The sequence below is a fragment of the Streptopelia decaocto genome (genome assembly GCF_964273445.1).
Source record: "Streptopelia decaocto genome assembly, chromosome: 14".
NCBI classification, from domain to species: Eukaryota; Metazoa; Chordata; class Aves; order Columbiformes; family Columbidae; genus Streptopelia; species Streptopelia decaocto.
The window spans coordinates 6,574,274-6,587,633 of NC_138669.1; the positions used below are offsets into that span (position 1 = coordinate 6,574,274).

Consider the following 13,360-nt stretch of genomic DNA (forward strand, 5'->3'; position numbering starts at 1 on the left):
GCTCCGAAAGCAGCTGAGAGGAAGGAAGAAGCAGCTAAAATAAGCAGGTGGGTGGGCAGGGAGGAAATCAAGTGAGGCTGATAACGGCCCGGCTGGGCAAGGGGGAAAAGAAACAAAATGTCCCCAGGAAATAGGAACCGGCTCCCGGGAAGGAGAAGGAGGTTGTGGGGGGTAGCGGCACGGAAAGTGGATCCCGAGGGAGGGGGACAGGGGAACCGGGGTCCTGCACTGCCCGGGTGGGTGTGTGGGCAGGGGAAGGGCAGAATGCTCTGAAACACTGGCCAGGAACGGGGCCAGCCCCGGGTCCCCCTGCCTAAAGCGGGGGTGGTTGTGGGCAGAGGCACTGCAAGCATCTTCAGGAGGTGGGCGGGTGCCCGTGGGTGACACCCCAAGAGTGAAAGGTGGGCAGCACAGAGCTCCAGGTGGTTTATGTGCAGGCAGCCGCCTGTTCTGCTCCAGGAATGGCCCCGCTTTGGTCGTGACAGGGGGACAGGGACCGAAACCAACTGCCCAGCAGTCCAGGAGCAGTTTGGGCTGCACCCAAGAGAGATGAGGCAGGGGGCGGTGGGATGCGAAATGCTCTCCAGGGCAGACAGGGCCCTTTCCTGCTCTCCCCTGCCTGCCAGCTGCCAGCATCCTGGGGACTCCCACAGCATCCCAGGGGCTCCTGCAGCATCTTGGGGCTCCCGCAGCATCCCAGTGTCTCCTGCAGCATCCTGAGGGCTCCTGCAGCATCTTGAGGGCTCCCACTGCATCCCCAGGGGCTCCCTCAGCATCCCAGCGGTTCCTGCTCCCACAGCATCCCACCTCCTGTCTGTGTAACGAAGGTGGGGTGGTGGGGTCATGGAACTGCAGTCAGGGCAAACCCAGGCGTTTGTACAGAGGGGTCGGGGTGCTGGGGAGGTTCGGGGGGGGCTGAGCCCTGCCGGAGGGGCAGCTTGGCCGGAGCGCAGGATGCGCAGGGCCACTGTGGCTCCTGCCCTGGGAGTTTCCACATGAACCACACACTGTTCGCATCTGAGCGTTTTCCCCTCGCCAGGGCCGCTGCCGGGGGTTATTTCCTGCCCTTTGCGCTCCCCCCCGCACCGCCCCGGTCTGCCCCAGCCCGGCTGCTTCCTCTCGGCCGCCCCGGGGGCTTTCCGTGCTGCCAGAAAATAAATCTCATGCTATTTTTAACAGAGGGGAAAACGCCAAGGTCTCCTCCAGCCTGGGCTGCTGTGGCGCTGAGCGCGGCCGGGCACCCCCGGAGAGATGAAGGAGGGAGAGGAATGTGCTGGGAAGGATGTGGGCAGGCAGGGCAGCCTGAGCCCCGCTTCCATCTCTCTGCCTCCGCGCAGGATTTTAGGGAAGGCAGAAAGTCTTGGGGAGGGGAGCAGTGACTGGGTGCTGGGGGACCCTCTGTCCCTCCCCCTTTGCGTCAGACAGCAGACCCCCCCAGGGCTCCCCAGCCCAGCATCCTTTATTATCGTCACCCATCAGCTCTCCCCCGTGCAGGGAGGAGGCAATGTGGCGGGGGGGGGGTCACTCCACGTCTGCCCCCAGCACCCCCGCTGGCAGGGGACGGGGTGAGCAGGGGGTAACACCCATCACCCTCCTGGCGCAGGGGGACACATGTGGGGCCGGGGCGGGGCAGCGCCCCGAGGGAGCTGGGGACAGTGTGTGAGGGTCCCCTGGGGTCAGGGCTGGGACAGTTGCTGTTTTTAACCCCTGTAAGTGCCTTAGGGAGGCTGCGAGCGGGATCAGCTGGCTAAAGCCCGGCGGGGACAGCGGGGGGCTGGGGAGCGGATGGAGCTGTAGATAACCGGGGGGCACTGAGAGCCCCCCACAACTTTCTGCTCCCCAAAGGTGGCTGTCTCCACTCGAGGTTGGGACACTGCCGTCCCCTGCCAGCCATCCCCACTCGCCACCCCCACTCACATCTTCCTTGCTGTAGCAACGTGAGCCGGGCGAGTTGCGCTTCCCGCGAGTCCAGGAGCTGGGGATTTATTCTTTGCAAGGCTCCTGCTAAAATCTTTTTACCTGGGGGACCCCCGCCGGTCCCCGCTCCCCCGCCCCCCGTGCGAGTGGGAGGAGGTCCCCGCTCTCCTTCTCCCCCGGGGACACGTTCCGCGGAGCTCCCGGCCAGCGGAAACACGGGAATAAAGCACCGAGAGACGGAGCAGCCGCTGCCAAGCGCCGGGCGGGAGGAGAGCAGAAAACAGGAGGTGGAGGTGAAAATGTCAAACCCAGCTCCCGCTCCCCTCCCGAGGCTGGACAGGGCGCTCGCTGGTGGCTTTTGATCCTGGTCCCTCGTCACCGAGGCCACCTTTGCCTCCGACAGCCGACAAGGTGGCGATGCCAGCGGCCACCTCCCTGTGCCCGGGGATCAAAGCCCCGTGTGGGTCCCGGCCGGGGGCTGCCGGGGGTCTCCTGCCCGAGCAGGGGGAAGGGAGAACCGTTTGACTCCAGCTCAGCTGGAGGTCTCGGGGTGAAGCAGCCCTGCCCCAGTTCCCGGGAAAGGAACACGAGTCTGCAGGGTGCAACTCAGGGCAGAAACTCCCTGGGCTGCCCGGGACGGGAGGTCCCAGCTGTGTCCCAGCATCGTTCCAGGGTGGGGGTTTCCAGCGTCGGCAACCCCCAAAGCTCCAGGTTGGGCTTGACCTGCGCATGTCCCCGTCCGGGCCTGATCCTGCCCGTGGGGAAAACCCGGCTCTGTGCCCCGGGACAGCCCAGAGCATCCCTGGGGACTTAGCCTGGGAAGGGGGGTAACCGGGATTTGGGGACCGTCCCCGTCCTGGGGCTCGTTGGGGCCACCCGGAGCGGGCCTGATCCTGCAGCGGGGACGTCACCGAAGGGCTCTGCCCGCGGCCAGATGGCTCCGAGGAGCCCTAAGCTCCCCATAATGCCCCTAATTTGTCCCACAGAGCAGAATGGGCGGCCCAGCCCAGCTGGTGCCTGCATCCCCCCGCAGCGGCAGCTTTGGGACCTCTGGCTATTTTTAATCCCGGGAAGCTATTTTGGAGGAGAGAGGCTATTTTCCCTGCCCGCGGCTAATCCTGTCTCGCTTTTCAACCTTACCCAGCTATTTTCCGGGGCCGGGCCATGGGCAGATCCTGCTTGGGGCAGTCTGCATCCAGGAGGAGTTGGGGCAGGAGGAATTGGGTGGGAAGCACTGGCTGTGATGGGTGATCATGCACCCCCTGACCCGTTCTGCCGGGTCCCCACATGGGGACAGGGCTGGTGGGCGCCTGGCACTGCGCAAGGGCACCGCTATGCCACGGAGGGGAGCATTCACCATTTGGGGACACGAGCTGCTGGTCCCCCCAGCTCCCCCCGCGGGAGCCGGAAAGTCCATCAAGGGATGGGGACGCCAGAGGTGACAGGGCCGGGTGTCCCCTGGGCGTTGTGGGGACCGCGGGGTCCTGGGAGTGTCGGTGAACTGGGACTGAACTGGAAGCAGGTGTTGGGCACGTCCCGGAGGAAAGGGGCCGGCGGGAGGAAGGGTGGGGGTGCAGGGGGCCACAGCTGGCGGGGGGAGCGGGGTGCACATCTGGCAGCGGGGGGGTGGCAGGAAGCATCGTGCTGGCTCAGCCCCCCCCCGTGCTCGGCCGCCTCAGGGTCCCGGGGGGCCACGCTGCTGCCAGATGTTGTGCAGCTGTCTCTGGCACTTCCTCTCTCCCCGCTCCCCACATCCTCCGGGAAGCTCTTCCCTGCGCTTCTTCGGCGGGGAGAGAGTGGGGAGATCCCCCAGCCCCCCTGCTCCCCCAGCCCCGGCTTCCTGAGCCTCCGGCTCTGTCTGCTGCGGCGCTTTCTCCGCTGGCTCATTCCCCCATCTCCTCCCCCATGTTTCTCCAGCTCCTTTCTTCTCCTGCCAGCTGCCCCCCAGCCCTGGGTGGGGGTCTCACCCCTCAGCTGCCTCCCCATCCCGGGGCTGCATCCTGCACCCCAGCCCTCTGCAATGTGCTGAGCTCGTCCCGCTCTCCGAGGCGGAGAGGAGGGCACGGAAGCAGAAACGTCGGGCATCATTTATTCATTTTCTTCCCTCTTCTCTCTAAGCATTTTGCCTTTTCCCGCAGCGCAGGGGCTGGGCTGGCCGGATGCTGCCCAGCACCCAACCAGCCCGGGCCCTACAGGCAGAGAAAAGCCGGGAGAGTGGCAGCGAGTGGGGGCTGCGGGAGCCGGGGGAGATGTGGGAGCCGGGGGAGATGCTCCTCACCGGCGGCTCGCACGGTCTGCAGGACGCAGATAGGATTCGGGGATTAGGGCAGCTTAGGGAACAGGGTTTTTCCAAGCAGCAGATGGTGCTGGATGGATCCCAGGGTGAGGTTAGCAGGGTGGGAAGCAGGTCCCCGAGCAGCCCTGGGCAGGGCAGGGGAAAATCAGTCAGAAGTGGAGAGGAGGAGGATTTTCAGCCAGCCCGTTTCCGGACAGGAGCAGGAGCGAGGGCGGGAGGGCCGGATCCTTCCCAAGCTCCCACGCATGCCGGGTGCCAGCGGGGACACCCCACGGTGACACCCAGAGCCAGTCACAGCTGCTGTGGCAACAGCCCGGCTCTGGCACCCCACGTCTCCCCGGGAAGCATCCTGTGACCCCAGCCAGGCTGCAGATCTCAGGGCCCAAGGGGTGGGACACGGCTCTGTCACCCATTTGGTCTTTAGGCTGCACATGTCCCCTGTCCCCAAGAGAGCACGTCTCCCCATGAGCGTGCACATCGTTCTGTGAGTGCGTGGGAAGCCACAAGACCAGCGGCTTCCCCCTCCACATCCCCCTGGGGGGGCCTTGGCCACGGGAAAGGGGCTCGTGGGCAGTGGATGCTGCAGTGGGGCTGGAGTGGGGCGACCCCTCCTGCCCCCTAGGCTCTACTGTGGGTGCAAAGACGAGCAACTTTTCCCCAAACACTGCCAGGGGAATTCCTGGTGACAAGGGTGGAAATGAGCTGGTTCAATAGGTGATGAGGTGGGGACCGGAGAGGAATGTCGTGGCCAGGGAGGCAGTGCTGGTGCCTGGCAGGGAGACTCAGGCAGCCCCAGGAGCTGCTTCGGAGCTGAGAGCAGCCAAACGAGCCAGGGTAATGAAGGAGAAATTAAGGGACCTGTTTCCAGGCAGGGGGTGCAATGATGGGCTCCAAAACCAGCCCCAAAGGACACAGGAGGGTCCAAGAGGAGAGGCAGAGAGGAGTCCGACCTGCCCTGGCCAGGAGCGATCCCACGGCTCCTGAGGGTATTTGTGGTGGTAGCAGGGGGGGCTCTGGCTGTGGAGGTGGAAGCCCAACCACAGCTGGGGAGTCACCGACACTTTCCAAGGAAGAAGTTTGGGACCGGGGTGGGAAGCCCTCGAGCAGCCTGTGGGCGTGTGGGGCTTTTTGCTCAGGGCGGGGAGGTGGGGGCGGGGACCTCTGGGGGATGCTGGGACCCCAGCCCACCCTGGCTGCTCCATGGGACGGAGTGTGTCTGTGCCAAACCATCAGCATCGGCGAGGAGATGGCAACGTGGGGGTGCAGGGTTACAGAGGATGATCCAGATCTGGCCCCCCAGCCCCATGCCTGCCATCTGTCCTCCAGCAGCTGCACCCATGTCTCTGTGGTTCAGCCCCACTCAAGAGTCCCTGTCCCTTTCCCAGTGACAGCTCCGAAAGAGGAAGCGTCGCCCCCCACGTCCCCCCACTATGACCCAGGGGATATTTTGGGTTTGGAGAAAAGCGGAAGGCAGCACCAGGCAGGCGATGCCCTGCAGCACGCAGGGGATGGCGGTAGACAGGGAAAGAGGAACACCAACCTGCCTAGCGGACAGGGAAAGCGGATCTGTCTCACCTGAAGAGTAAAAGGAGTTTTTGGGGTGCACAAGGACGGCTCAAGCAGCCCCTGGGGTGATGGCTGGGGAGTGATGCTCATGGGGGACCCCCTGGTGCTCCCAGCTCCCACCTTCCACCTTTGTGTTTGTCAATGTCCTGAGACAGCAGGAGCAAAGAGTGGGGGCTGGTGTACATGCTGTATTTTAATGCTGCATTTTCCCTCTGCTGTGGAGCCATGGATGACAGAATGGTTTGAGTTAGGAGGGACCTTTAAAGATCATCCAGTTCAAAGCCCCTGCCACGGGCAGGGACACCTTGCACCAGACCTGGTTACTCAGAGCCCCCTCCAACTTGACCTTGAACCAGGGATGGGACATTCACAGCTTCTCTGGGCAGCCAGTTCCAGGGCCTCACCACCCTCACGAGCAAGAATTTCTTCCTTATACCTCACCTAATTCACCTGAATCTCTGTCAGTTCGAAGCACTCACCCCTTGTCCTGTCACTACGTGCCCTTGTGAAAATTCCCTCTCCATCTTTCTTGTAGGTCCCCTTTGGTACTGGACGGATGGATGAATGGATGGATGGATGGATGGATGGATGGATGCACAAATGGGTGGACACAGGGATGGACAGACAGAGGGATGGGCAGATGGATGGACGAAATGCTGGATGGCCATCAGGCAGCACGATCAGTCTGTACCCCCACTCCGCTGGAGGCCATCCAGCTGTGACCCCTCCCCACTGCACCCCCAGCGATGCTGAGCCCCCCGTCCCAGCCCAGGCACCGGTGTTCTGCGGGGGCTAATAGCCACTGGCTTCTAATAGCCGCTGGCTTCTAATAGCCACTGGCCCAACAAGTAGGAGCCAGGATGGTTCCCCTGGGCCCTTTCCAGTGCAGGGAGGAGCGATGGGGAGAGCAGAGCCCAGAGGCTCCGCAGCGGGCAGCGGAATCTAGGTCAGGGCTTGCTGTAACCAGGGGCACGGAGCCCAGATCACCTCGGCTCCCGAGCAAAGACACTGAGCTGCAGCGCTGCCCGAGCCCGGCGCGGGCGGGGGGAACCGGCGACCGGGAAACATCCGCGCTCACCCAGAGCATCCCTGACCTGGGAGCTGCCAAGGACGCCCATGGGTGTCGCTTCCTGTTTGCGTGGCCGTTCACGCAATTCCTCGCTTTGCTGAGAAACAGGCGAGATTTGTAGCTCTGGCTCTGCCAGGGCTGGAAAATAATGTGCTGCCCAGGGGCAGGAGGCTTTTGGACACAGAGTGATGCTGGGCATGGGGAGATGCCACTTGCCTCCCCAGAGAGGTGCTCCCCCGCTGCCAAAGCTGCCCCCTCCCTCTCCGCTGCTTCCACACAGGAGACAGAGCAGCTGGAAGGGGATCAGCGCAGGGAACCGGCCCCAGGCCTGACATTTCAGTCTTTGCCAGCAAATGGAAAAACAAAAAAGCCCCAACCAAGCAAAAAGCCCAGCGGGTGCAAAAGGGGAACTCGGGGGAACGTGGCGGGTGAGAAGCTACAGCTCCCTGGATGAGCGAACGTCTCTGCAGCCCCCAAATTTCTGCCCAGCCCAGCGGTGCTGCAGCAGTTTCAAACAAAATAAATGATGCTCCACAAAGGGGATTTTTTTTTTCTTTAATTCTCTCCCCCCCCCCCCCCCAAATGCAGGATTGCTCCTAGCTTCCCAGCACCCTTCAAGGGAATTATTAAATTGGCAGCATGATGCATGTAATTAAAAGGTAGAGCGAAATTAGCCGCTGGAACGGTGGGTCTTTGGAGGATGATCCTGTGTGTCCCCAGGAGGCACAGCCGGCTCCCCGCTTGGCCAGGCTAGGCTTGGCAGGGTCAGGCCCGGCAGAGCTGGCAGAGGCCAGCGCAGCTCCCTGCGAGCCGCAGCGCTCCCGGCTCCTCCTGCTGCAGCCACCTCTCAGGGCCAGATTTTCAAGATTCTGGGCTCTGATGAGCCTGGAAAAATCCAGATTTTTCACATGGGCGCAGCATTTGGCCGCTCCCCGAGCCCAGCTTCAAAATGAGACCGGCACCGAGGCTCCAAACTTCACAATAACCCCTCAAAAAATCCCCCACAAAACATCTGAGCTGTTAAAACGCTCTCCATCCTTTCCAGGGCAGATGGCGGTGATGGGCAGTGCCCCAGAAAGGGCATTTCCAGGAGCGCTGTCGGGCACTAACTGTTGGAAAGGGTTCTGAAAAATTCATGCCCATTTCCCCATTTATATTCGGTTCCCTTTTCATGTCCCATCCTGGGCAACCCAGAGACCGAGTTGAAACGGCTCTGAAAACGAAAGTAGCTGGAAAGGAGACTCCAGCCCAGCGGGGTTTCCAGCGCGGCGGGTCGGGAAATGGACGGGAGCGGAGCAGCGCGGGGTCCCCTGCGCCCTGCCGTGATTCTCAAACCCAGGCAGACGCGAAGGCGGCACCGCCGGGGCGTTTTGGCTCCTGCTGCGCTTCCAGCCCCTCCAAAGAGCTGCCCGTTTGTGGTGGGGGCCGAGCTCTGCCAGCCCGTAGCAGGGAAAGGTGAATCCCCCCGGTATCGCTTCCCCCTTTCGGTGCCCCTGCTGCCAGCTGCACGCGGGCAGCTGGTGCGAGCCCGGTTTTTGGGCACATCTGGGAGCGGGTGATGTCCTGTCCCTGTTCCAGCGGGAGGGCACCGGGGAGCGCTGGGGGAGGCCCTGGGCACCGCAGCCACCCTGGGAGCCCCAAACCCGCGGAAGGCAATAGGTGGGACGGGTGGCAATGCGGCACGGTTCATTATCATGGTGAGTTATCGGGGTTAATTAATGAGCCCAGCGGGAGGAGCAGCGGCCCCTGCCCGCCCGGGTGAGCCCGAACGCGGGGCTGCCGGGCGGGGGCCAGCTCTACCCGCGGCCGTGCCGGTGCTGCCCCCTTCCCTCCGCCGGGCACACGGCACCGCGGCCCCGCTGACCCCGGGACAGCGGAGCCCCGCCCCGTGACGTCACCCAGCCCATGACGTCACCGCCGCCGTTTCCGCTGGCGGGTCCGGGGGGGCGGAGGCGGCGGGAGGGGGAACGTGGCGTCCTCGCCGTGGCGACGCGGCGGGTGACGCGCTCTCCCCGCGACCCTCCCCGGAAGCGGGCGGCGCGGCGCTGATTGCGTCACGGGGGGGCGGTGGCGACGGCGGCGGCTTCTTCGGCGGCGGCGGAGCGGGCCCGCAGCGCCATGGAGAGCGCGAACCAGGGTGAGCGGACGGCCGTGCCTCCACCGCGGGACGGGCCTTCGCCTCCGGCCGCATTCTGGCGGGGGTCCTGGGGGCGGGACGGCCCTTGGCGGGGCGACCCTGGGAGGGGACGCGGCCCGGGAGGAGCCGCTGCCGTGAGGGGACAGGGGCCCAGGGGCTGCGGTTCTGGGGCCCCGCGGAGGGCGCCGGCGGCTCCTCCCGTCCCCCCTCCGCAGAGCTCGGCTCCCCGGGCCCGCAGGGTCCCTGCGGCTGTTGAGCAGCTGCCGCCGGGCAGAGCAGCTGTTTGGGTCGAGCAGAGCCCGGTGTCGCTGTCACTTCTGGTAGATGCTCACGGAGGAAAGTCCACTGGAGGTTTCTCTTCCTCTTTTGGGTGAAGCCCCTTTCTTCACCTTTCCCCTCAGGTTTGCATAACGCGCTTTGCTTGCTGGCTGCTTATCCTGTGTGCCCTCTGCTCCTTGTCTGTGACAGATATCAACCTTAACTCTCCCAACAAAGGTCTGCTGTCGGATGCCATGACAGATGTTCCCGTGGATAACACGGCTGCGGCCAGGACGTGCGTGCCCGAAGGGCTGACTCTGGCTGAGGAGGAGGAGTTGAGATCCGAGCTTGCCAAGGTAACGCGGCGCTCGCCTTCGGCAGTGGGGTGCGGGTCTGTCCTGCTGGGAGGGAACAAACACAAATCTGTGGTGCCACCAGAGCAGGACTTGGGGTTTTCTTACAAGTTTTGCTTTGGTGTTACCTTTGGATCTCTCAGCTGATTGTTAAAATGCACAAAGCTGGCAGATACTTCAAACACTGTGGTACTTTGTGTGCTCCTTCCCAGAAGTACTTAATTTAGAGCTCTAAGGAAATAAGTGGCTTTTGATGCTGTGAGTTTAATCTAGGCTTTTAGCTCCATTTGAAGGAAAGAAAGCACTTTAGGCAAGTGGTATGTAAAAGAAACTTGTTTTTCCTTAGGAAGCTGAAACAATGGAGCACGTATGCTTTCTTTTTCTACCTTTTTCTCTTAAATATGTATTACCCTTCATAGGTAAATATTTTTGGTGCTTGTATGCTTTGAAGAGATGAAAGTTTGTAATGTAACATCCTAATTTTTGGGCACCTTTGGGTGTTTAAAGGTCAGTTTATAATTTCTATTTGAGATTCTTCTAGCTGAAGATAATTGCAGCTGTTCTTCTGTAGCCCTTTCATTTGAGAATCTTATGGTGATTCTTTGACTTGTGAGTTTTAGCAAGAGAGGACTTTGCTCCTCTGTGTGGTCACACAGATCTCAGTGAGCTGCACTTAAAGTAGAAATGAATCCTCTCTATGGAAACAACTCCAGAGTACTTTGAAAATGTAAGAAAGATTTCTGAGGAGAAACTCTTTGCTTTAATGACATCAGAGGAAAAGACTCATAAAGCAGAAACCTTAGTTCATAAGATTCGGCAACTGATTTGCATCTACTGTTGAAGTTCCAATGCTAGGAATGAGTTCTGTTAATTTTGGCGACTAAGTCACCAGTACAGTGACTTGGATGGATGTTTCCCTTTTGAAGTCTGATCAGCTGACCACCCATTCCAGCATCCTTTATGTTCATTTGAATTATTCTGTGCGTTCCTGACATTCCTGCCAATTCTTTAAATTCGCGTTAATGAAATCTTGCTAGTTTTGAGTGAGGCAGAAAGTTGGCTTAATGTTCAGAATTTTACTGAAGTGTGATTTAGGACAAACCTCTGCTCCTCTCTCTAAGGTTGAAGAAGAAATTGGTACTCTCAGGCAAGTTCTGGCCGCGAAGGAGCGGCACTGCGGGGAGCTGAAGAGGAAGCTGGGTCTGACTCCCTTGGATGGCTTAAAGCAAAATCTGTCTAAAAGCTGGCATGATGTCCAAGTCTCCAATGCGTAAGTGTTGCTTGTGATGCACATTTATTGTAAAATGACTCTATAGTAATTATTTCCCAGCAGCATATTCCAAGGCTCTTCCAAGGGGCTGGAGGATTTTGCTCTGATGGGTGTACAGAGTAAAAGCACTTTTTATTTCATTGCTCTCATGTGTCCATGTCTTTATGTCAGTATAAATGGAACTTTCATATCTGCCATCTGGATAAATAGTAGCTGGATGCTCTTTCCCATGGTGTTAGAGATCTAGATTGCCACTTAGTTCAATTTGCCCATTTCTGCTCATTCTTTGAGACGTTGGCAGCTGCTCCCTTGTTCTGAACTTGGGCTCAAAGAGAAGTGCAAGAAGTTTCAAAGCTCTCCCGTGTAGTGTTAGTTCAGAACCTGTTTCCTGGGTAATAGAAAATTAAAAAGGCTGCACTTCCTAGGAAAAAAATCTGTAATATTAGTGTACATTAGGCATAGCCCCTCTGCCTAAAGAAGATCTGATATTAACCTGACTGCCCCTGAACAGCGTCAGAGGTACGGTCGCTGCAGGGCCTGACGGCACAGAAAGGAGAGTCAGCGGTGAGTGTGACCCTGCAGTTGTGCCCAGATGTAAACAGCTCTCAGGGCCATAGAGATATTGTTCAGTCTAAAACGTCTCACGTAACTTAACTGGGATTTGGCATTACTGATGGTGCTACTACAGACCAGATCGTTGAGCTGTTCATCTCCTTGTTTATTCTTTCCCTTTTCCCCATCTTCCCTCTGACACTCCTGCCCATTGTTATTCCTTTCTAACTGAAATCTGTGTCGTTGTCTTCTTAAAAAATGAATATTAAATTATATTCATTAACACTTTCTGTTTCTAGTTATGTGAAAACATCTGAGAAACTTGGAGAGTGGAATGACAAAGTGACACAGTCTGACTTGTGAGTGCCTGGGGCTCCTCAGCACCCCCTCCCTGCTCCTCGCTGCGTTCCCCGATCTGTGCTGCCGCTTGTTCTCGCCGGCGCCAGGGGCTGTTGGGAGCTGCTGGGGCAGAACTGTTGTCAGCAGCACATCTGGCTTCCAGCTATAACACCCCTCAGTTCCTGAGGAGATGAGCAAATGTTACTACTGTCATCTCCCTCATGGTCTTGCTATTGCAGAAGAAAAATTCCGATCAGTTACCAGACCACATTTTATTTAAACAAACAAAAAAAATCAACAACAGTTTCGATTTAGCTGGTCACTGGTAGGTTAGTCTGTTGTAATTGATGTCTTATTAGTGAACCTCTGTCTTTACTGTGAAACTATTTCTCTTCTTATCATGGGATGTGGTAGGAATCTGTTAGATTGTTTGTTGCCTTTCTGTACGGCTGAAGGGGAGAAAAGGTGCGTGAAGGCATTTAGCTGTAGCTGGAAATGCAGGCTCTGCAAATGCAAATCTGTATATTAGCTGGTGAAAGCCACCAAGCAGTGGCTCTTCTGCATTGATGTATGTGATGTCAACACTAGTAAGTCATGAATTTTAGTCTCTGCAATATATACGAGCAGGTGACAAATGTGGACAAAAAACATCTGACTACTTTTGTCTCTAGAATATATTCTTTAGTTGTATTAGACCTCTATTCATATTAGACATGAATAATTTTGATTCCTGCTGTATAGCAGATAAAAGGGAGACCTTGAATCTTTTCTGCACTGAAGATTCTCTCCCATGTCTTGTGCTGAAGGAGATTATTATTTAATTAAGAGGAAAATGTGGACTGGGAGTATCCTATCGTTAGGCAAGATGGCACTGAGCTAACTGGGGAGAGTCACACTTCTGGGTGACATGAACTGCCTGCGCTGTGTCACCTCTGAGTGCGTCTGTGTGCTGTCTGGTGGCAGATGCTTTCTGTAGTACTTGTATTTGTTCTGTAGCCTCCGTGCTAATTCTGACAACCCCTAAGGTACTGGTTTGTATGTAGGCAAACATGACTTGTAAAGATTAGAAAATGGAACTTAAGTTTAACGGTTCATCCAGGTTGTGCTATAGTGGGAAAACATGGCTTTGGGTGTGGCAGTCAGATATTTCTTTTGGCCTTGGGCTCAGTTTGCTGCTCTGTATTTTTGGTATCTATCCACCACACAGTGTGTAGGAAGAGAGCAGAATATGCAAAGTCTTTCAGTCCCTGACACCTGAACCGCAGGCTTTGTTTCCTTGTGCTGAGTGTTTGAAAGCGTTTAAGTAAGAAAGAAACTGGGGCTTAGATGACTTCCCGCCTCAAACAGCAGCGCTTTTCCTTCTGGCAGAAATAAAACTTGTGATACCATAAGTGTAAAGAGACATTAATAGTGTAGAAAGCATCAAAAGAAGCATCCGTTGTGAATCTCAGCGCCGTGTCTAACCTCCATTGTGTTTGTAGATATCTTTCAGCCAGCAGCACACTGGAGGACTGGAATGAAAAATTAACTCAATCAGAAGCGTGAGTGTTTTAACCTTCAGCATTAACAAATGCTTTCCTGACAGTCTGCTGCCACTAATGCT

The 13,360-nt window shown here is 57.9% G+C and overlaps 1 protein-coding gene across 11 annotated transcripts in view; it reads left to right on the forward strand.

Moving 5' to 3' along the window:
- TPD52L2 (TPD52 like 2) overlaps positions 1-13,360 on the forward strand; it is a 39,315-nt gene that overhangs the window by 14,901 nt on the left and 11,054 nt on the right. For 2 of the 11 annotated variants that reach the window (XM_082065652.1, XM_082065658.1), the window contains exons 2-6: positions 8,918-8,985; positions 9,454-9,599; positions 10,718-10,866; positions 11,718-11,777; positions 13,239-13,298. In XM_082065652.1, coding sequence (XP_081921778.1) covers positions 8,918-8,985; positions 9,454-9,599; positions 10,718-10,866; positions 11,718-11,777; positions 13,239-13,298 — 483 coding nt within the window. Of the gene's footprint in view, positions 1-8,816; positions 8,986-9,453; positions 9,600-10,717; positions 10,867-11,717; positions 11,778-13,238; positions 13,299-13,360 lie in introns of those variants that run through there. The other 9 variants (XM_082065656.1, XM_082065662.1, XM_082065657.1 and 6 more) reach the window with 6 other exon arrangements.